The following is a 21,572-nucleotide window of genomic DNA, read 5'->3' on the forward strand; positions in this document are numbered from 1 at the left end:
TAGCCTGCTGCAGCTGATTTCTCACTCCTTGCACTTCCTAATCGCCCGCATCGCGCTGGGCGCTGAGGGTCCAGGCGCGATCAACGACCCTCGCAGGCGCTCGCGCTGACGATGTAGGTTGTCCCCAACTGCTGGCACCAAGACCGCGGTGGGGACTCCTCCCTATTCCACCGAGAGGGAAACTGAGGCCGAGGACAAGGCGAGGACCAGCAGCCCGACGTCGGACGGGAAGGAGGGGCTGAGACCAGCCTCGAACCCTCGCTTGCGCCGCCCCAAATCCGGAGCTCGAGCCGCTGCCCGGCGGGCGCTGCCCGCGCGTTCCTGGAACTGGGCTGGGCGGAGAAATCAGGGCCCGCGGAGAGGCACTGCCGCCGCCCTCCCCGCAGCCCCGGGCCGCTGGGGGCCTGGCCAAGGTGACCCCGCGGGAGGCAGACGAGGGGCCCCCGCCCCCTCGGCCGCCGCGACCTCCTCCATCTTCCCGGTCTTCGGGTCTTTTCCTCTGGGCCCACACGCCCTCCCGCCGGTCCTCCTCCGCGCGCCGCCCCCTCTCCGGGCTTCCCCGAGGGCGGGACGTCCCTCCCCGCCAACCACCCCGCCCGCCCGCCCCCCCCGCCCAGGCCGTGTCCTAGCGCTGCCCTCGGGCCGGGGGCGGGGCCGCGGGGGGGGGGACCCGAGGATGGGGCAGAAGAGGACGCGCGCGCGGCCCTGCCGCGGCCCGGCGCCCCCTCCCTCCCGGTTCCCGCTCCCCGGGGCCGCGCCACCCTCCCTTCTTCCCCTCCGCCCCTCCCCCGGCTCAGCGCCGGCTCCCGGCCGCCCCCTCCCCCCGACGCGCACGCCCCGCCTGGCAGCTGGCGCCCCGGGCCTGGGGCCGCGGCGGCGAGAGGGGTTTGCTGGGAGGGAAGCAGCGGGGGAGGGAGGCGGGGGGGAGGCCGCCCCCCGCGCCCCTCCTCCTCCCCCTCCTCCGCGGCCCGCCGGTCCCTCCTCCCGGCTCCCTCCTCCCTCCCTCTCTAAGACATCCCCGCACGGCCCGGCCGCCGCGGCCACCTTCCCTGCCGGAGCTGCAGATGTGGCGGAGCGGCCGGGCGCCGGGCGGCCGTGCCAGGGGAGCCCGCGCCCCGTGAGCCTCGCGCCCCGGCCCCCGCCCGCCCGGCCCCCTCCCCCGCTCGCTCCCCCGCCGCCCCCGACCGCCGGAGCCCGCAGCCGGGAGCCCGACCGCCCCCCGCCGCCGAGGTAAGAAGCGCCCCCCCGCCCCCCCCGGGCATCGCGCCGTGGGGAAGGGGACCGGCGGGAGGGGCCGGCCTGTCGGCGGGGGCTGCGGGACCCGGGGGTCGCCTCCCCTGCGAGTCCGCGCCTCGCCCCGGGCCATTGTGAGCCCTAGCCGGGGCCCCAGCGCTCGCTCCCTCGCTCGCTGGCTCGCGCGCTCCCTCCCTCGCCGGCTCCCCCGGCCGCGTCCCTCTGTTGCTCTCTCCTCCCTCCTTACCTCCGTCCGTCCGGAGGCTGGGCAGAGCCGCGGCCGGGCCCCAGGAGGGAGCAAACTTCGGCAGGGAAGTTGGGCCGCCGCGACGGGGGGCGCGCTGCGGGGTGAGAGGGCCCCCCCCACCCCAAGGCCGGGCACGAAGTTGTCTGGGGCAGCCGGGCAGCCGCCCCTTCCCACGGCGGGGCTGTTCCTAGGACGGGAGTTGAGAGGTGTCTCCTCCCGGGTCCAGGGAAGCCTCCCCCTGCTGCCCCTGACTCGCCCCGGCCTCCCTCGGGCCGGGGGTCAGGACTGGGAGCTGGCGTCCTGTCCAGCACTTGTTCCCCCCTGCTGTCCGCGTGCTCGCAGGAGGGCTGGGCTGAGTAGGGAGGGCAGGGGTTTCCAGCCCACCTGAGGGAGGGTCCGGAGGGGGCGGGAGGAGGGGGCGAGGCAGGTGCATCCCGAAGGAGGGAGATGCCTGCGCCCTGCTTCCCCGCAGGCCCCCTGGGATGGGGCTGGAATCCAGGCTGGCACCTGGAGGCCTTGGCACACTGCCCTGCCCAGCCGGGTACTCAGGCCACAGCAGGGCAGCTTGCCGTCCGTAGGCCTGTCCAGGAGGGCCTGCCTGGCTGGCCACCCTGGGCAGGGATGGTTGCAGGGAGCTGCCCAGCCCTACCCTGGGGCCTGGGAAGCGGGAAGGGATCCTGGGAGGAGCCCTGGGCCCCCAGCCATCACAGCCCAGGATCTTGGCTCTGGAGGGAGCGCTTGACACTGAGGGGGCAGCCAGGCCAGCTGGGGACCTGGCCAAGGCCTGGGCTCCCATGGTTCTTGGTCTAGGCCAGGGAGAGGGCCTGAGCTGTGGTCCTTGGAGGCGGCCATGTGAAGATCCAGCATGCCTGGTTCTGGCATCCAGGAGGGAGAGTGGGGCTTCACGGGCAGCTTTGGAAGAAGCTCGGGGAAGGGGATTCAGTGTGCCCACCCGCCACATCTGTTCCAGCCCCACTCACACATCCTCTCCACGACCTCTGAGCCTCCCCTTTGCTCCTTCTCCCCTCTGGGCCCAGGCTGGGCCTCCCAGCTGGCTCTGGCCTGCACTGGGGGAAGGGCTGCACCTGGGGACCCCCTCCTGGGGACATCCCTTTCTGAGCTCCAGCCCAGCTTGGCTTGGCCCCTTCTGCAGTCATCTGAGCTGGAGACAGTGCCAGGGGCTTGGGCACCGTTTATGGGAGTTGAGGACCCCTTGGGAGCAGCCCTGTTTTCCTTAGCTACTTCCCCTCCCCCTTCTTTCCGGAGCTGCCATTAGCGCTGACCCTCTGACCCCTATGCCTGCCCGCCCTTCCCTGTCTGTGACCTTTGACCTTTGATGTTAAATCCCTCCAGCTGGGGCTCTTTGGCCCCTAAGTGACCCTGGTGTAGGACCTCTGGGGGGGGGGGGGGGCGTCCTCTTCCTGCTCCTGGCTCTCTACACAGGGACACCTGCCAGTCTCTCCCTCACTGGTGGGGAGGTAGTGCCCCAGGAAGCCAGACAGTGAGTCACCCCAGTTCCAGGCACCACTGCTTTTGGGGTCAGTGGCTTTGGGGGATTTGCTGGAACTGGGCCACAGCCTGGAGGGTGATTGGGAAAAGCCCCTGGCCTGGGCGTCTGACATCCTGGATTTGACTTCTGGCTGCGCCACCAACTCCCAAGGGTCCTTGGCCAAGCCAGGCTCTTCCCCTTTCTGGGTCTCAGTTTCCTCATCTGTAAAACCAAAGGGTTGTACAAGGTGATCTTCCAGAACTGCAGAGTCCACGAGAAGACCTGGGGGTAGGGGGGTGCTGAGAGGGGGGCTAAGGCCAACAAAAGCCAACTCTCAATTATCTGTGGGTGGAGCCAGGATGAATAACTGAATGCCACAGACATCCAGAAACCTCATTTTAAACAATCGTGTGAACTGAGTCCCGCCCCCCCCCCCCCCCCCCGCCCCCCCAAGGCTTTTGTTGTTTCTGAAAAGCCCAACTGCAAATGGGTAGCCACAGAGATGTCTTCTCTTGCCTGGGCTCCCCGCCTTGCTGGGAGCACCCGCCCACGGAGGGTGACAGGACTACACGGTGCACCCTGGCCTGGGGAAGACAGAGCTCTGCCAGGGCCCCTCCCTGGGGCATGTCAGAGGGCCTGGACCCCTCTCAGCCCCACCCTGTGGATCCCTCTTCCCTCCTTTCCTGGCCTGGCCTTGGCCCAGGCGGTGGGAGTGTCATCGACCACCTAATCCTCCCAGGGTCTGAGCTGTGGTACAGAAGGAAGAATGTGTTTTTCCTGACAACATTTTCCCATGTGCGTTTCCATCTACCCCGGCTCGGCTCGCCAGGCATCCGAGTTTCCCACTTGGGCGAGAGGGCGGGGACGGGTGCCAGGCAGAGTTTGGGGCAATCCCAAGATGGGCGAGGGTGGCGACAGCTGTGGCCGGGGGACCAGATGTGGGACTGGGGCGTGCAGCTGAGCTCTCTGGGAGGCGTATGGGGTGGGCCCCCGCACCCCGGCGCTGAGAGGCACGCTGGTGGTGGGGGCTGTCTCCAGTGCCCTACGCCTCCCCAGGTTCCATGTCCCAGGCGGTGCTGAGGAGGCCCCTTACCCAAGTGGGAAATTCGGATTGCAGTGGAGAGGCCCTGAGCTGGGCGCAATGGGGCTGGGTCTTCCTCTGTTGGGGTTATTGTTATTTTACATTTCACAGTGAGGCCAGAGGGGTGACCCCTGGAAGATGCTGGCTGGTCCTCCCTTCATCTCGATAAGCACCCTTTTCAGAGGTGGGAGGTTTCCATGGCTGGTGAGGGGGATCTCTGGGGCCAGCCAAAAGATGCTGATCTCCCCCAGCCCAAATTGCCTCCCCTCTCTGGGCTTGTGAAAGGGTCCTAGAGATGGGCCACAGCCCAGACATGAGTCTGGGGGCTGAGCTCTCTGAGAATGCCAGGGCCAGCCCTGGGTGGGAGAGATCACAGCTTTTGCAAGGACCTTCAGACACAGCTGCCCCCGAGGTTTCCCAGGTGGCTGCCTCAGCCCCTCTCTGGGGGCAGGGACCTGCACTTTCAACCAGGACACTCGTGCTTTGCTCATCAGCCATGGTTGGGGTGACCCTGACACCTGGACAGGAAAGGACTACTTGGGTCGGGGGGTGTCTTATGTAATGGCACAGTCTGATATAGACCCAGATTTGTCTCCAGGCTCCAACTTGGCCCTACAAACCCCTGCTGTCTCTCCAACTAGTAAAAATGCCAGGGTAAGGTCCCGGGGGCGGGGGGGTGGGGTGAGGTGAGGGTGGGGAGGTGAAGTGGGTCAGAGGATGGAGCAGCAGCTGGGGGATGCCTCTGACAGCTCCTGAGAAAATCCGCAGGATGCCTGCCGGTGGCCATCGCAGGCGTTGACACCCATCACCTGAAGTTGCTACGTGAGCTTCTTGAGAGAGACCCAGTGAGCCCTATTTGGTGGAAACAGAGGCACAGGATGGAGGAGGGCTGATGGGCATCTGGGCCTGAGTTCCTGGGTCTGCCATGGCTCTGGAGGGTGGCGGTGGGGTCTGGTGGCCACTTTCCCAGCCTGGCACAAGAGAGGAGCCCGAGCTGGCCCTAGCAGCTGTGTGCACCGGGCCCCACGCCTCCATCCTTTCCCTGGCACTGATCCTCCTGGCCTCAGCTCCAGACTTCTCCATGGGGGAGCCGAGGCCCAGCCCAGGGCTGCAGGGGACCCTGGTCCTCTCTCCCATTCCAGCTCTGGGGCTGTGGGACCCCTCCCAGGGAGCTCTGGGCAGCCCCCCTCCCTGGGGTCTGACCTACCTTCTGCCTGGGACATGTCTCTTCAAGTTTCCTCAGGCTGGGCCGAGTAGAGGCCCTGGCTCTGGGCACCTTGAGGGGCAGGGAGCTCTGGCTCTCTGCCCCCCCCCTCCCCCCGCCCCCGATGGATGGAGGGTCTGGTTAACTGGTAGCCAGGCGGGGAGGGGCCTCCCGGGTACAGAGATGGGAGGTGATTCCAATGGGGGAGGGCTTCCATCTGCTCCACGTGCCCCTGGTGGGGGATGGGCGGCGGGAGCTGAGACTCTTCCAGGGACATAACTGGTGGGGGTGGGGGTGGTTGGCTGGAGCTTCCCAAGGTCCTTTGTCTTCCTGCTAGACAGCCAGGTAGTCCCCTGCACAGGGCGGGCCTGGCGTGTGACCTGCCTGTGTCCACGGAACTCCAGTCCCAGCAGATGGCTGTCTGCAGAAGGGCTCAGGCCCGGCCCCCGGCCCCCGGCCCCCCTCCTCCAGTCTCGGCCAAGGGCGGGTGGGAACCTGCGGAGGCCCCAGGAGACTGCTGAGCTGCCTGACTCAGCCCTGGGAGCCTCCAGGAAGACGTTCCTGCCTGGCTGACTGAGGGTCACAGGCTAGCATTCCACTGGGACTCTGGCAGCAAGGAGGTGGGAGGCAGACACTGAGGCTTCGAGATTTGAGGGCCTGGCCCAAGGTCACTTGGGGTCGGGGAGGGCCAGAGGGGAGCCAGAGCCTTGGACTGCATGGCTCTGGCTCCTGAAATGGCAGTTCAGTCCAGAGCCCCTCCTGCTTCTCTGCTGCCCCCCGGTCCCCTGCACAGTGTGGGGGCAGCTGTGTCCAGAGGAAGCCTCTCTCCCTTCCCCCCACAGTCCACCTGGGTCTGCCTGGCAAGTCCCAGCCTGCCTGAGCCATTTCTCCCCAGGGCCACTCCTTCCTGTGTCCAGGACCCCCCACCGCTGACCCAACCCCTATCACCACACTCCTAAGCTGACTGACCCAGAGCTGTGATGTCCCTCTTGTCACAAGGCTGTGGGGCCCCTCATTGTCCGGCCTGCTCCAAAGTGCTCCCCACTCCAGTGCTGCTGGCTATCTCCTCCTCCAGGCCGAGCCCCTAAATCCCCAGTTCAGGACACCTAGTGGATACCCTGAGTGATTCTGTGGGCCCTGGGCCCCAAGAGCCTGAAACAGGCCAGGCCTGGTACGGCCCCACCCAGTGGGTGTTTCCTTTGGGTTTAGAGACAGCCCCTGGCTTCTGGACTTGCTTTCCTGCCCAGAGTGGGAGCAGGGGCGGGGCAGGGTGGCTGGGAAGAGGGCGCAGGGGGTGGAGTCCAGAGTTCATGCTGGAGCCCCTGCTGGGCCTGGTCTAAGCCAGCTGTTCTGGGGAGGCTCTGTGCCAAGGCTAGGGGGATAGGGGGGCGGTGGCAGGAGATGAAGCTGGGGAACTGGACCCTTCTGGTCATCTTAACCCACCAGGGTTACGCCTTACCCTCACCACCCAGATCTGCTCCTGGGTCCCTCGCCCCAAACCTCTGTGGGTAAGCCACTTCCCTCTTTGGGCCTTAAGCCCTTCCACACCTCACCCGGCTGGTAGGTGCCGCCAATGGGTTCATCCCCTCAGCAAACTCTCAGTACCAGGTGTTCGAGAAAAGTGAAGGGCAGATATGATGGTGCCCTTGGAGGGATGGTTTGGAAGTTCAAGCTCTGGTCCTACTCTCGGCCGGCCCCCGCCTTTCACTGATGGGGGAACAGGAGCCCAGAGCCCTGTCCACGTCAAATTAGGAGCAGGCCTGGTTCTCTGGGTCTGAGTCCCCAGCAGCACTTCAACTGCTGCCCAGTTCCCTCTGGTTGAAGGAGTGGTGTTAGTGAGGACTTGGACCAGGGCACCTGTGCCAGGCATCACAAGGCACTGCAGGCCAGGGAGGCTACCCTCAGCATTGTGGGGACAGAGGCAGGCCCCTTGCTTAACTCTGAGGCACCTGGAAGAACAGCCCACGTGTGGCTGCAGAAGGCAAAGATCAGAGAGGGTGAATCTGGGGAGACTTTCTGGAGGTCAGAGGAGGGTAACAGCTGGAGGAGGAATATGGAAGTGTGGAAGGTTGTGGGGTAGGAGCTAGCACCCGAGGGGGGAGCATCAGGCTGGCAAGAGGCAGGGACTCCTGAGAAAGGAGGTGCTGAAGGGGAGAGTCTGGGGACAGAAGATGGGCTGGAAAGGAAGACAGCAGTCTTCTGTATAGAGTACTCTGTGGCTCCCCTGTGCCCTCCAGGTCACTGGCCACTGGCCTGGCCTTTCTCTTGGGCTTCCTCCTTTGCTGAATGACAGGGAGACTTGCTGTGGGTCAGTTGGGGCCACACCTCCAGGCCTCTGCTGTGTTGGGTGCAGACTGTGGGCTTTGGAGCCTGGAGGTAAATCCCAGTTGTGCTATTGATAAGCTCTGTGATTTTGGCAGATAGTGGAACCACTCTGAGCCTTGGTCTCCCCATCTGGAAAGTGGAGAGGACAGCACCTAACTCCCAGGGTCCTGAGGATGGACAAAGATGGCGCACAGGAGGCACGCTGGCCATTCCTGGCCTGCCGCATGCCTGAGGCCCCCAGCCTGTCCCCCCCTGTCCATGTGGCCGACGTGGATCTTAGCAGCCCACTCCTGACACTGTTCGCATCTGTGCAGGCTGGGTGACCTTCATTCTCATTCATTTGTGGGCCCCCAGGACCGAGCGGAGGGCCTGGTGTTGGAATGCATAACTGAGTAGTTGGTAAATGAGGCGCAGGGAAGGGCCGAAGTCCAGAACCTGCTGACTGCCTCCTGCCCTGTGAGTTGGCGGGTGCTGTTCCCAGTGGGCCTGATCCCTATCCTGGGGCTGTTGAGGGGGGAGGGTGGGCCTTCCCAGGACGCGGGAGGCACTCCTGGGCTCGTCCTGCAGCCAGGGTCGGTGTGGGAAGCACAGTGTTTCCTCCTCAGTGGGGACTGGACCTCACCCCTGCTCCCGCCCACAAGCCCCAGAGTCCTGGGTCCAGGACCCTGATGCTGGTTACCTGCCGTGTCCCGCGTGCACAGGTGTGACACATATGCGTGTGCCTCTATGTCTGGGGGTGCCCATCCATGTCCTGTGGGATGCTGGCGAACGCCTCTACAGGCCCTCGAGAGCACTGGCCGAGCGCCCAGCGCTGCCTGCCTACTGTGAGCGGTGCTGCCTGGCAGGGTCCAGGGCCGTGCCTGAGCCTTGCCTCCGGGTGTGTGTCTCCGTCTGGCTCCCCTGCTGCTGGCCCCTCCCTGGGATCTGGGCGGCCCAGGGCCCAGCCCTTCCCTCTCCACCCGCCCCCACCCCTCCTCCCCGGCCCCAGCCCTGGGCGTAGGGGCTGCTTGGCGGGCTCCCCTCTGGCCCAGGCCCAGGTGCGGGCAGTGCTCACAGCCCCACGCACCACCTCCCCCCAAGCTGGGCAGACAGGAAAATACCAGACATAGTTGTGCAAAGGTGGCTGCAGGCGGGCAGGCAGCAGGGGGCGGGGGCCCGCCTTGATGGGTCTGGAGCCACCGGGCAGGGGAGGCCTCTGTGCCAGGCTGGGCCCTGCAGCTGGACGGGTGTGTGTGTCTGAGCTGCACCCCCCACCCCATCCTGGAGTCACCCTGCTGGCGCTGGGGAGGGAAGTGTGGATCCTAGGGAGCTGGAGCTGGGGGGGCGTGGGTGAGCCAGCTGCTGGCCTTCCAGCAGCTGTGCTGCCTGACCCATCGGGGTGACCCTGGAGTGACTGTGTGGGCCCCCCCCCCCCCAGCCCGGGGTTGGGAACAAGAATCCTCAGGGCTACCAGTTGCTGGCACCGCCTGTGTGCCAGGTGCCAGGCAAGCTTGCCCCGTGAGCTGGCACCTTATCCATGGTGCCTGTGTTCCTGATGAGGAAACCAAGTTGCAGAGGGGTGGCTGGGAGACTGGGACCTGATATCCAGACTCTGGGTCCCTAGGGTCCATAAGCCACTAGCAAGAACCACAGGGGCATGCAAGGGTGTGTGTGTGTCTGACTCTGGGACCCCATGGACAGTAACCTGCCAGGCTCCTCTGTCCATGGAATCCTCCAGGTAGGAATACTGGAGTGGGTTGCTATGCCCTGCTCCAGCTGACTCTGGGTACGCTCCCAAGTTGGGGCTGCCAGCCTGCACCCTTGCTCAGGTGCTGCCCAGCTGGGAGCTTTCCCGTTTATGGCTGAGCAGAGAGCTTGGCCCTGGCTGTGTCACCTGGGGGCCGTTGGTTCCCACCTGGGCAGGGTCTAGCCTCCAGGGGACCTGGAGAAGCTGTCCCCCCTCCAATCTGTGTGCTGGCTGAGCGCCCATCTTGGGGTGAGGGCAGGGTCTGCTTTCCCATCTGGAGGTTCCCGGGAAAGGCGAAACCCCACACTTCCAGGAAGTAATGTCCGCCCCACACTGGGCCCTCTCCTGGGACGTGCAGGGGCAAGCCCTCAGGATAAGCCCCTCCCTGGGTCCTGGGAGGAGGCCTGTTTCTTCCAGGCTGCTCAGAGACTGTCCGGGACCTCCCAGCGCTCTCTCTTTGATGCAGTCAGGTTCTGGAAGCAGTCTGGGGCCAGCTGGGGCCACCCTGTGGGCCAGCAGGGCCTGCAGCCCTCCCTCTCCAGGGCGCAAGCTTGTTTGGTTGTGTCCTCAGCTGAAGCAGGGGTGGTCCCAGGTGAGGTCGAGGCTCTAGGTCTGTGGGTACAGCAGGAGGGCCGGCCCCCTCTGTCCTCACAGCCCCCCAACTGGCCAAAGACTTGGGGGACTCAAGTGCTGGTGACACTTTATTTACAAGTTTAATTACACACCTACTATGCACCCGGCACTGTTCTAGGTGCTGAACACTATATAACAGGGGGAAACACTAGAGTAATCATTGGATGGGCATCATCATATTGATTTCTCCCCAAAATCCAAAGGAGGGGGGCATCTTACACTATTGTGTGTGTGTTTAGTCGCTCAGTCATGTTCGACTCTTTGCAACCCCCATGGACTGTATGTAGCACACAAGGCTTCTCTGTCCATGGGATTTCCCAGGCAGGAACAATGGAGTGGGGTGCCATTCCCTGCAGTATTATCATCATCTTAATTTAGAGATAAGGACAATGAGACCCAGACTGGGAGGTGACTTGCCCTGACTCGTGTGGGCAGGACGTGGCAGAGCCAAATTGGAGACTGGGTGGTCTGACCCATACTGGAGCCCTGCTCTGCAGCCTGCTCAGGAAGCGGGTCGGAGGAGATGAGGCCTGCGCCTGTCTCTGGCTCCCGCCGCTGGGCGCCTGAGGAGGGCGGAGCCCTTGGCTGGAGCAGGGTGCAGCAGCGGTTCCCAGGAATGCGGGGCTGTGCGGCCCTTTGCTTTGGCAGCACGTCTGCCCTCAGCTCTCCAAGCCTCCCTGTGGGCCCCCCAACAGTCGGCCCCTCCAGCGCCCACTCACTGCCTGCTGCCCCTCCGGGGTTTGACACGCAGCTCCCACAAACCCCTGGGCAGGGCAGGGGTGGGAAGCCAGAGCCCCTTTGCCTGCCCCTTCCCACATCCAGGGGCCCCAGGGGTACCGATGGGTGAACATGGCTTCTGGGTTCACCTGGGCTTGAAACTCAGCTCTGCCAGAGACGAGCTGTGTGACCTGGGACAGTTCACTTCATTTCCCTGAGCTTCAGTTTTTGCATCTGTAAAATGGGGATGAAACAGCACCTGACTTAAACAGGTGCTGGTACATTGCCCGACTATCAACAGCTGGTGGATGGTGGTGATATTCGTCCTCGGCTTCCAGTCCCAGGCTTGCCACCCACTGTGCAATGTGGGCGAGCGGTGTCCCTTCCCGGCCCTCAGCTTCCCCCCACAGGACCCGTGTGCTGATGGTTTTGGTCCCTGTACCAGACGCAAGGGGCATCCTCTGAGCAGGTGGGAGCTGATGGGCACAGGGGAAGCCAGGGACTTGCTTCTGCTTTCATGCCATAGCAAGAAAGCCACGTGGACTTTTGAGAAGTGCCTCCTGGGCCCTTGTCCCCAAGTCCTAGGCTGGACAGGTCATGGCTGACCAAAGGGCAGAGTCAGGACTACGCCCCCACACCTTACACCCCCATCACCTGGGAATAAGGGGTGTGCCTTTTGTTGCCTGACAACACTGCTATCTTGGCTTCCACTCACCTGGCTCCTCGCAGCTGTGGGGTGGGTGGGACGGTGGGGGGCCATCTTACAGTGGGCCCTGTCCTCTATTTTTGCCAAGGAGACCCCGAGTGCCTCTCAGTGAGGTGTACCGAGCTCGACGCCTCCATCCACACCCGCACTTCTCCCGGCTCAGGGCCAGCCAGCGGGCCTCTCCCAAACAGTGACGAGGGGCTTTCTCCAGGACAGATTCCTGCCAGCGCCTCCTATTAGCCTGGTGACCTTGAGCCTCAGTTTCCTCATCTGTGCTCAGCAGAAGCGGCTTTAGAGGGTTCGGGGCGCACAGATGGCTCCCGGCACATGGTGGGAACGTAGTACATAAAGACACCGCCCACCGACCCCCTTTAGGGTCCGCGCTCCGCCCCTCGCCGCGGGACCTGGCGGAGGCGGGGCCTCCTCCGGGTCTCAGTTTCCCCGGGGGCCGGCCCCGCCGCGCGCTCGCCCCGCCCCTCCGCCGGGGGCCGGCAGAGCCGCCAGGTAGGGCCGGCCGGCCGCTGCGGGAGCTGCAGCTGGGGGCCGTCTGCGCGCGGCGGGCGGGCGCACAATAGCGGCCATTGTCTGCGCCAGGAGGGCGGGCGCGGTGGGGCGGGGGCCGGCCCCCTGAGGGCCAGCGCGGCCCACCCTCGGGGTGACCCCGCCCCGCCCCCGCCTCCCCGGTGGTCCCCGCGCGCTCCCGCTCCCTCCGCCCTAATTAGTTCCTTTCGCAGCTGGAGCAGCGGCGCCCGGCCGCGCGGCCACCTCGGCGCCGCCTCCCTAACCGCCCCCTCCTGCGATCGGGGAATCGCACAACCCCGCGGTAGCAGGGCGCTCGTGGGGTCACCTCGCGACTAGCGGGAAACTGGGCCGGGGCTTCTGCAGCCAGGCTCCGCCCGGCACCCGCTGGGCACCGGCCCTCTCTGGGCTCCGCGCTGCCTAAGAAACTTGCCTCTGCTCTCGGCGAGGCGGGTCCCTGTCCTTATCCCGAAAACAAACACCGAATGTCCACCCGCCCACCCCCGAAAATCAATCCAGTGATGGCTGGCTAGCCGGCCTCCAGGGGGGTGATTGCCGCGCCAGTCCCGGGGTTCTGGCGCGGGTGCGTCCGGCTCAGGGCCTCTGAGGCCCCAGAGAAGTGACACTGGCTCTCGCCTGCCCCTCTTCATCCAACCCGGGAACAAAGAGCAGAGCCCGAGCCCAGAACTGGCCACCTCCCTGCCTGTGGGGAGTGAAAGGGGACACTTCCAGGTTGACCACAGTCAAAGCAGGAAGGAGGGTCACAGGCGTCTTACCCTTGGATGGATGGGGACAGCCTGGGGTGGGGGAGTGCTGGGAGCTGTGGGTTTTGGTGGCTGATCCTTCCTTCTTTTCTAGGAGTGACCAGTTTTGGTCTCCTGGCTTTACTCTGGCTCCATCAGAATGAACCCCTGTTCCCAGGGCAGGACCAGTGGCAGGAAGTAGGGGGCTTAGGGTGGGGTCTCTGGGGACTGGGTCTGCTGATTGAGGAGGTGCTGGAGTCCCAGCTTCACCCTGGGAGACTAGCTCCTTTTGGGGTCCTCCCTCTTTCTGAGCTGAGGCAGTGTCTCCTGCAAGTCTCCAAACCAGGTGACCCATGGTTCCTCCCTGATTCCCCTCTGGCGGGGACCTGGGGTGGGGTGGGGTGCAGTAGGCAGGTGCCAAAGGACGTTACTTGAGCAGTGTTGCTGTTAAGTCAATGTCAGTCTGAATTCCCAGTTCCCAAACCCTCCTGCCCTTGTGGTCTCCTCCAAGAGATCGGGTAGGGGGCAGGGGACAGGCTGTGGGGAGGCCTGTGGCCCTAGGCCAGCTGAAGGACCAGGCCACCAGCCCTTCCTGGCTCCTGAATTCTTAATCAGCATAAATATTTACTTCCTTCCTCCCCTTCCAGGCTCCCAGCACAGAGGAGCTTCAGGGAGGTTGGACTGGGCCTGTGTCTAAAAATAAACAGGTGGAGGGACAGGCAGACACACAGACAGACAGACATCACTGGGGGGTGGGTCAGGCAGAGGGCAGCTCCCTGCCCAGACAGAGGGAGAGTGGAGGGGGCCCAGGTCCATTTATCACTCTCACCCACCCACCTGCCTGTCTAGGGCTGGAGCTCCTAAGGGGACAAGGTGGCAGTGTGGTCCCAGCCCCCGGCGTCACTGAGAACTCCCGACCTATGCATGCCCTGCGTGCGGGTTCATCCAGACGGATCTGCCAGCTCCCACCTGATGTAGGAACAAGTCAAGTCACAGATTTCGGTCCCATGGCCAAGTGCAACCATCAGTACCATGATAATGCAGCCCCCTCCCCAGGCTCAGAGACTCCAGCGTCGTTTCGCCATGTACTGGGGTCTTGGGATGTGTCCTCAGAAGCAGAGGGCCCTAAGTGAGGACTTTGTGACCTGTGTGCACTCAGGATCTTGTCTGGGAGATGGATGAGAGGAGGCTTGGAGCTGGGGCAAGGCGGCTTGTCCTGGAGAAGATGACTGGGAACATGGGTCCCCACCCTCCATGGAAAGCTCCAGGCAGCTCAGCAAGCACACACACTAGTGAAATATACAAAGTCTTTTTACCACGTGGTGGTCTTGGGGATGTTCTGTATAAAATTGTGAAGAGCTGGAGTCGGTGAACGGCAGGGATTATCTTCTTTGGCAGATAGATTGTCAGGATGCAATCATCTCAATGAACAAACACAAGGAAACAGCGTTTCCCAGCATGTGAAGTTTGCTGCCGTGAAAAATGATGTTTGAATTTGGAATGAATAGTTGATCTTGCTCTTGGGTTTTTTTACATGTGAAGAATGTTATGCCGTTGAGAAATTCTAAGGAAGTGGTGAAAATGTACCACTCAAAATAAGAGTATCATCTCTATTTAAAAAATTATGTATGTATGTGTTTTACTAACCACTAGACAGCTGATCACTTTCCCCTACGCTGGTCTTGGCTGGGCCGTAGTCCCCAGCTGCCCCCTGGTGGTGGCCCAGAGCCTCTGGCTCCCCAGCCGGTGGGGCCCTCCGTCCTGGAACACAAGGCCACCCGTCTGTCCGCCCAACCCTTGGAAGCAGGCCGTGCTTTGCAAGGCTTGCCTGGGACGGGCTCTGGGCCTCATTCCCTTGGAGTTTTGGGGGCTGCCTAGAGGGGTTGGCTCATTGGTCAGTAGCTAGGCCCTTTGAGGGCTATCTGGGAAGACACTCAATGCCCTTCTGGCCTGGTTCTGGGTCTTCTGGCTCAAATCAGGCATGTGTCCCAGGCATGACCTCCCACCCAGTCAGAAATGACCTTTGGGACTTGCCTGGCCAGTTCCAGGGAGAAGATCTGGCCTTGGATCTGAAGGCTGTGCTACTGCCTAGCTCTGCAGCTTGAGGCCGTCGCTAAGGCTCGGTTTGTGGCAGGCTTGGACCCTGTGAGCTTTGCTTCCCAGAAAGCCTTGCGGGAGATGAATGCGTTAGATCCGGGTCAGTGGTTGGCTCTCTCTGATATACCTGCTGTCTGGGGCCACCGAGAGGGTCTCTGTGCCCAGGAGACAGCCTTCACACTGCCCTGCACACACTGCCTCTCTGCTCCTTTGGGCTTTAGTGGGGGCAGCCTGAGGATGAGTCTGGGGTCCCAGTGTCACAGCACAGCTCCTGCTTGCTCTCAGGTTCCTGCCTGAATACCAGCTCCGGGGCCCTTCGCTGCCTGCCGCTGCCGCCGCCCCCACCCCCCGGCCCCCACCACCATGCACTCCTTGGACGAGCCGCTCGACCTGAAGCTGAGCATCACCAAGCTCCGGGCGGCGAGAGAGAAGCGGGAGAGGACGCTGAGCGCAGCCCGGCACCGAGCCCTGCACAGGGAGCTTGGTCTTGCGGACGACAGCCCCACGCCCGGCTCCCCGGGCTCCCCACCGTCAGGTACTGCATGCCTGGGGCAGAGCAGCGATCTCGGAGCCCTGGCGATAGGAAAAACGTCCCCCGATGGGCTCACCTGGACGCAGTCGCAGCCCCTCACAGCCTCACTTAGGGTGCCCCGCCCCTGACACTGTCTACCCACCCTCCCAGCAGTTCATCTCTGCATGTTCATCACTGTCCCTGGGAGGAGGCGACTGACCAGCCCAGCTCCTGAAGCTGGCTCGGCAGAGCTAGTATTCAGACTGAGGCCTCTGGCTGGATTTGGGGGAGCTTTAAGGGGCAGCAGGGAATGCACAGGTAGTAACAGAAGGCCTTGTGGCCCTGTGTCTGCGCTCTGAGGCAGTGTGATCGGCCAGCCAGGCAGACGGGGGATCAAGCCCAGCAGGTGCTTCTCTGGGTGGGGGGGTTACCTGAGGCCCAGGTCTTCTGCTCCATTTCTGAATGTGGACCCTGAAAACTGGATCTACCATATCTGAGCTGGGCCACCCAGCCCAAACCTTTGATGTTACAGAAGTGGGCACTGAAGCAGAAAGGGACTTGGGGGGAAAGTGAGTAAAGTCCTTAACCTGACATTGTGACGGGAGCCATGGGCCCTGGATTCAAGTTCCTGTTCGGTTACTTACCCTGTGTGCCAGCCCACCCCCATCTGAAGAATGGGTACTTCCTGTCTTAACCAATGGCCAGGCTCCCACCTTGGCAGACGCCACACCTGTTGGCTGTGGAGGCTTCAATTCCTGGGTTCCGGGGTGGCCGGGGATGGGGGCGCCATGGCTAGCGTCTGCTCCGAGTCACAGCAGAGGAGTCATGGGCGGGAGGGCCTGGCCCGCGGGACTCCTGGCTCCAGTACCCCCAAATCCTGCCTTTGCCCTAGGCTTCCTGCTGAACCCCAAGTTCCCCGAGAAGGTGGAGGGACGCTTTTCGGCAGCCCCCCTGGTGGACCTCAGCTTGTCGCCACCGTCTGGGCTGGATTCCCCCAACGGCAGCAGCTCGCTGTCCCCGGAGCGCCAGGGCAACGGGGACCTGCCCACAGCGCCCGCCGGCCCGGTAAGGGGGAGACACGCGTTCTCAAGATGGTGCACTTACCTCCTGGGGCCACTGTTACAAAGGACGACAAACTGTGTGGTTTAAAGTGGCAGAAGTGTATTCTGGAACCTGAAGTCCAGAATCACCGTGCTGATGGGGCTGTGTGCCCTCTCGAGGCTCTGGAGGGCTCTTTCCTGGCCGCTTCTGGCCCCTTGCCTTGTGGCCACGTCACTCCAGTCTCTCTGCCTGTCATCACATGGCCTCCTCCCCTCTGTGTGTGTCTCCAAATCTCCCTCTTTCTCTTGTGGAGACACTGTTCACTGGGTTTAGGGTCCCCAGGCAGCCTGACCTTCTCTAAACTTACATCTGCATGGACTCTCCACAGAGGTCCTGTGCACAGGTACCAGAGGTTGGGGTTGGGACATGTCCTGTGTGGGGCACCGCTCAGCTCCTGGACAGAGGGAGATGGGCCAGGTGGGCAGCTGCTGACCCACTCTGCCCCCTGCTTCCCCCAGGACCTCCAGCCTCTGCGCTACCTGGACGGTGTCCCCAGCTCCTTCCAGTTCTTCCTGCCGCTGGGCTCTGGGGGGGCCCTGCATCTGCCTGCTTCCTCCTTCCTCACCCCTCCCAAGGACAAGTGCCTCTCGCCAGAGCTGCCCCTGCCCAAGCAGCTGGTGTGTCGCTGGGCCAAGGTGAGCGGGGAGCCGGGCGGGGCAGGGTCTGGGGCGGGCGGCCCCCTCGCGGGCTCAGCACGCTCCTGGCCTCGCAGTGTAACCAGCCCTTCGAGCTCCTCCAAGACCTGGTAGACCACGTCAACGACTACCACGTGAAGCCTGAGAAGGACGCGGGCTACTGCTGCCACTGGGAGGGCTGCGCCCGCCACGGCCGCGGCTTCAACGCCAGGTGAGGGGGGGCGAGGGGGCGGGAAGGGGGCCTGAGTGTCCAGCGGCTGAGCCGTGCTCCCCACCCCCCTTCCCCCCCGCCTCCCCCCTCGGAGCAGGTACAAGATGCTTATCCACATTCGCACTCACACCAACGAGAAGCCACACCGCTGCCCCACCTGCAGCAAGAGCTTCTCCCGCCTGGAGAACCTGAAGATCCACAACCGGTCACACACAGGTGAGGACCCCTGGCAGCCAGGGGATGGGCGCGCACCCCACTGTGTGGCCATCCCTTCCTGAGCACCACATGCTGTGGGGGGTGGGCCTGTCCTGTGGGGGGGAGACCCGCCCCACCTGCTCTCGGGGCACAGACGTGTCTTCCTGTGTCGCGTTCAGCACTGTGTTCGTGTGATTGTCGACTCGTTCCCCCTCTGACTGTGGCTGGTCCGCTCACCCCTCATGGACCCTGGCACGCACAGTAGGCCCAGCACTGGCCAGCAGAGCCACATGCCTAATTTTAAATTTCCTAATCACCCTCACTGCAAAAAAAAAAAAAGTACAAAGAAATACATGGTGAGATGAGTTATTAATACAATGATACATTTTCTTGAGCCCAGTATATTCAAAATGCAATCATTTTAATATTAAAACATCAACGGGACACTGAAATTCTTCTTTTCCCACAAAGTCTGCGGACTCCAGGATGTGTTTTATTTATTTATTTGACTACCTCGGGTCTTAGTTACATCGTGAGAGATCGTTCGTTGCCGGCGCACAGACTTTGTAGCCATGGCACGCAGGCTTAGTTGCTCTGAGACATGTGGGAATCTTAGTTCCCCAACCAGGGATCGAAACCATGTCCCCTGCATTGCAAGGTTGGTTCTTAACCACTGGACCACCAGGGAAGTCCCTCTGGTGTATATTTCATACTCGAGGCACTTTTAAAAGCTCACAGCCTTGTGGGGTTCTGGCCAGCCCTGGTCGGCAGGGACAGCCCTTTAGTAAATCTGGAGCCACTGGTTAAAATGAAGTGAAAGTGTTAGTCACTCAGTCGTGGCCAACTCTGGGACCCCCATGGGGACTGTGGGACTGTAGCCCACCAGCCTCCTCTGTCCATGGGATTTTCCAGACAAGAATACTGGAGTGGGTTGCCATGCCCTTCACTGAGGGATCTTCCTCACCCAGGGATTGAACCCCCAGTCTCCTGCATTGCAGGCGGATTCTTTTCTGTCTGAGCCACCAGGGAAGCCCTGGTGTAAGCCTGGAGCCACTGCTAAGTCAGGGTCAAGGGCACCCCTGTGCGCTCACTGTGAGCTAGGCACCACCAGACACACACCAGGGTCTGTGTGTCATTACTTGTGAAAGGGGTCGCTGTCATCACAGCCTGAAGCATAGGCCCAAGGCCGAGGGTACATACAGCCAGGCCACTGGAGTCAGAGCTCGTGTAGGTGCTGGGGACACGGCCGCCCCAAATCAAACAGGTCTCTGTCGGAGTTGAGTGGGTGGGCGGGGCTGGCCTGGGCCGGCGGAAGCCCCTCACGCAGGCCCCGCCCCGCCCCGCCCCGCAGGCGAGAAGCCGTACGTGTGCCCCTACGAGGGCTGCAACAAGCGCTACTCCAACTCCAGCGACCGCTTCAAGCACACGCGCACCCACTACGTGGACAAACCCTACTACTGCAAGATGCCCGGCTGCCACAAGCGCTACACGGACCCCAGCTCGCTGCGCAAGCACATCAAGGCCCACGGCCACTTTGTGTCCCACGAGCAGCACGAGCTCCTGCAGCTCCGCCCGCCCCCCAAGCCCCCGCTGCCCGCCCCCGACGGCAGCCCCTACGTCAGCGGGGCGCAGATCATCATCCCCAACCCCGCCGCCCTCTTTGGCGGCCCTGGCTTGCCCGGTCTGCCCCTGCCCCTGGCCCCCGGCCCCCTGGACCTCAGCGCCCTGGCCTGTGGCAACGGCGGGGGCGCCGGGGGTGCGGGGGGCATGGGCCCTGGGCTGCCCGGCCCCGTCTTGCCCCTCAACCTGGCCAAGAACCCGCTGCTGCCCTCGCCCTTTGGGGCCGGCGGACTGGGCCTGCCCGTGGTCTCCCTCCTCGCTGGCTCCGCTGGCGGCAAGGCTGAGGGGGAGAAGGGGCGTGGGGCCATGCCGGCCAGGGCCCTGAGCTCAGAAGGCCGCAAGACCCCCCTCGAGAGGACTGAGGGCAGCCGCTCCCGGCCGAGCCCCGACGGCCTGCCCTTGCTGCCGGGCACCGTGCTGGACCTGTCCACGGGTGTCAACTCTGCCGCCAGCAGCCCAGAGGCGCTCGCCCCTGGCTGGGTGGTCATCCCGCCAGGCTCCGTACTGCTCAAACCAGCCGTGGTGAACTGAACCCGCTCGGTGGACGCTGACCACCTGCAGCCCAGCCGGCAGCTCCCAGCTCTGCCTGCCTGCCTGCCTGCCCCTGACGACGAACGGAAACTCTTCTGCGAAATAGCAATAATGTCCTCCTGCCCCGGGGGCGCCCCTGGGCAGCAAGGATGGTGCTAGAAGGGCATGGCGGGCACCCGGGCTCCTGAGCGGGGTAACCGGGTCTGCCGGCCGGGGGAGAGCATGCCCCTGGGAGCTGAGGCCTGGCTCACCTCCAGCCCACGCCTGCCCGGCCCCCACCCACTCTGGTTGTCTCCCTCATCCCGTGGCCAGCTGGGCAGGTCACCCTTTCTCCCTTGCCCACTTGCCAGCCCTCACCCAGCAGTGGGGGTGGGGCTGGGGGTGACTTCGGCCCTCCCATCCCCTTCAGTGGTGAGCTGGGAGGAGCCCCTTGGGATCGAGGTCCCACCCCATCCTGCTTACTCATCGGGCCCCTGCTCTGGAGGCTCCTGACCCCTCTCCCTCTGGTCCACCCTCCAGAGGGAGAGCAAGACAGACGCAGGCCGCGGCTAAGCCACAGCAAGAAGCCACCTCCCCCCATGACAAGGTGCCTCCCGGCTGAGGGAGGGAGGCCCGCTCGACCAGCTGCCCCCCACTGCCTGCCGTCTGCGGTGGCCAGCACGCTGCCCGAGGTGGAGGTCCCTGCTCTGGGCTGGCTGGCCACTCGTCTGCCCCCGCGTCCCTCTGCTTTCAGGGAGCCCTGAGTCGGGAGAGGTGCCCAGCTCAGGGAACAGACGGGGCTGGGCCTGGCCTGGGACCCTGCACCCGGGGACGGGGGAGGCCTGCAGGGCAGTTAGAGCGTGGAGGCTGGCTAGGGACAACCCCAGGCCGAGACACAGCTTCTGTTCTTTGGGCGCCAAGGCAGAGCTGGTGCAGGGGAGGGGGCTCTAGGCCGGTGCTGGGCATGGGAGCGTCCCAGTGGCCCCGGACGGATGGATGAAGGACCTGGGCTTGACAAGGGATGAGGGGCAGCGAGGCAGCCACGGAGGCCGCGGGGGCAGGGGAAGCCAGAGGGGAGAGCTGGCCCTGTGGCCGGCTTCCTTTGGCTTCTCTGAACTGAGCTCCTGCCCTCCAGGGACCAGGGGACCTCAGGGTGCAGGGTCTCCACATGCCCCTGCAGCCCATGCTGCTGACCAGCCCAGGGGCCGGGCTCTCCCTACCAGGCCCTGAAGGGGCAGCAGCTCGTCTCGTGCCCCACCCTGGGCCCTCATGCTCCCTCCTGTCAGGGGCCCAGCTTCAGTCTGGGGGGTCCTGGCCTTGGCCTTGCCCTGGGCTGCACCCTCCACGTCCCAGCTGCAGGACAGGGGAGCTGTGGGACTGCAGGGGGACCCTTGGCTCCCGTGCAGTTCTGGGGTCTCCCTGCTGCTTCTCTGCTCACCCGCCCTTTCCTGGACCGCCCTTCTATCCCAGAGGGGTTACCCTGACCCGGCCCGCTGACGGGCCCGCAGCGCTGGCTCTACCCCTTGAAGGGGCCACAAGCAGAGCAGGAGGGAGCTGGTCTCCTTCCCTCGCGCCCCACCCCGGACCCAGGCCCCTCACCCCTACAAGGGCCCCAGGCCTTAAGTCCCCTTTGGGGCGAGGGGTTGGACTCAAGCCCCAGGAGCAGAGGAACAGGGCATAGGAAGGCGACATTAGCTCAGCATGTGACTCGGTGATAGACCAGGCCCGAGGGGGCCGGTGTACGTGTCGTTGTTGTCGGTCTGTTGTTGCACATTCCAGGATATCAGTATTCTAACAGGTTCTAAGTGCCTTTCTATCGTAGCTTGTTTTTCCTCCTCTTGGCTCCATTGCTGTTAGCATAGAGTTTAAAAAAAGAAAAGAGAGATAAGCTAATGACTATAACAATATATTCCTCCATGTGAGAGGAAGTTTATAAAGAAATGAAATAAAAGTGCGTTACAAACATGCTTTGTCTTAGATGTGCCAGGAGCTGGCCACGCACAGGAGACCACCTCCGGCCGCCCATGCCTGGCTCTGGGGTCCCCCACCCAGGCCAAGGCCCTGTTCCG

General features: G+C 63.6%; 1 protein-coding gene across 1 annotated transcript; it reads left to right on the top strand.

Moving 5' to 3' along the window:
* The first annotated feature begins 718 nt into the window (after nt 1-718).
* On the top strand, nt 719-21,468 carry GLIS2 (GLIS family zinc finger 2). Its single transcript, XM_070779561.1, has 7 exons — nt 719-1,230; nt 15,006-15,255; nt 16,124-16,296; nt 16,791-16,967; nt 17,045-17,178; nt 17,276-17,394; nt 18,725-21,468. The coding sequence occupies exons 2-7, from the start codon at nt 15,084-15,086 to the stop codon at nt 19,522-19,524; spliced, it is 1,575 nt and encodes a 524-aa protein (XP_070635662.1). The 5' UTR covers nt 719-1,230; nt 15,006-15,083; the 3' UTR covers nt 19,525-21,468.
* Nucleotides 21,469-21,572: the final 104 nt, after the last annotated feature.

The sequence above is a fragment of the Bos indicus genome, chromosome 25 (assembly GCF_029378745.1).
Source record: "Bos indicus isolate NIAB-ARS_2022 breed Sahiwal x Tharparkar chromosome 25, NIAB-ARS_B.indTharparkar_mat_pri_1.0, whole genome shotgun sequence".
Lineage (NCBI taxonomy): Eukaryota > Metazoa > Chordata > Mammalia > Artiodactyla > Bovidae > Bos > Bos indicus.

Excerpts from the sequence above, each read along its gene's own strand:
- GLIS2 (XM_070779561.1), top strand. The coding sequence starts at position 15,084 with ATGCACTCCTTGGACGAGCCGCTCGACCTGAAGCTGAGCATCACCAAG. Across the intron at positions 15,256-16,123 it reads CCCGGGCTCCCCACCGTCAG|GCTTCCTGCTGAACCCCAAG; the intron begins GTACTGCATGCC and ends CCTTTGCCCTAG. Across the intron at positions 17,179-17,275 it reads GGCCGCGGCTTCAACGCCAG|GTACAAGATGCTTATCCACA; the intron begins GTGAGGGGGGGC and ends CCCTCGGAGCAG.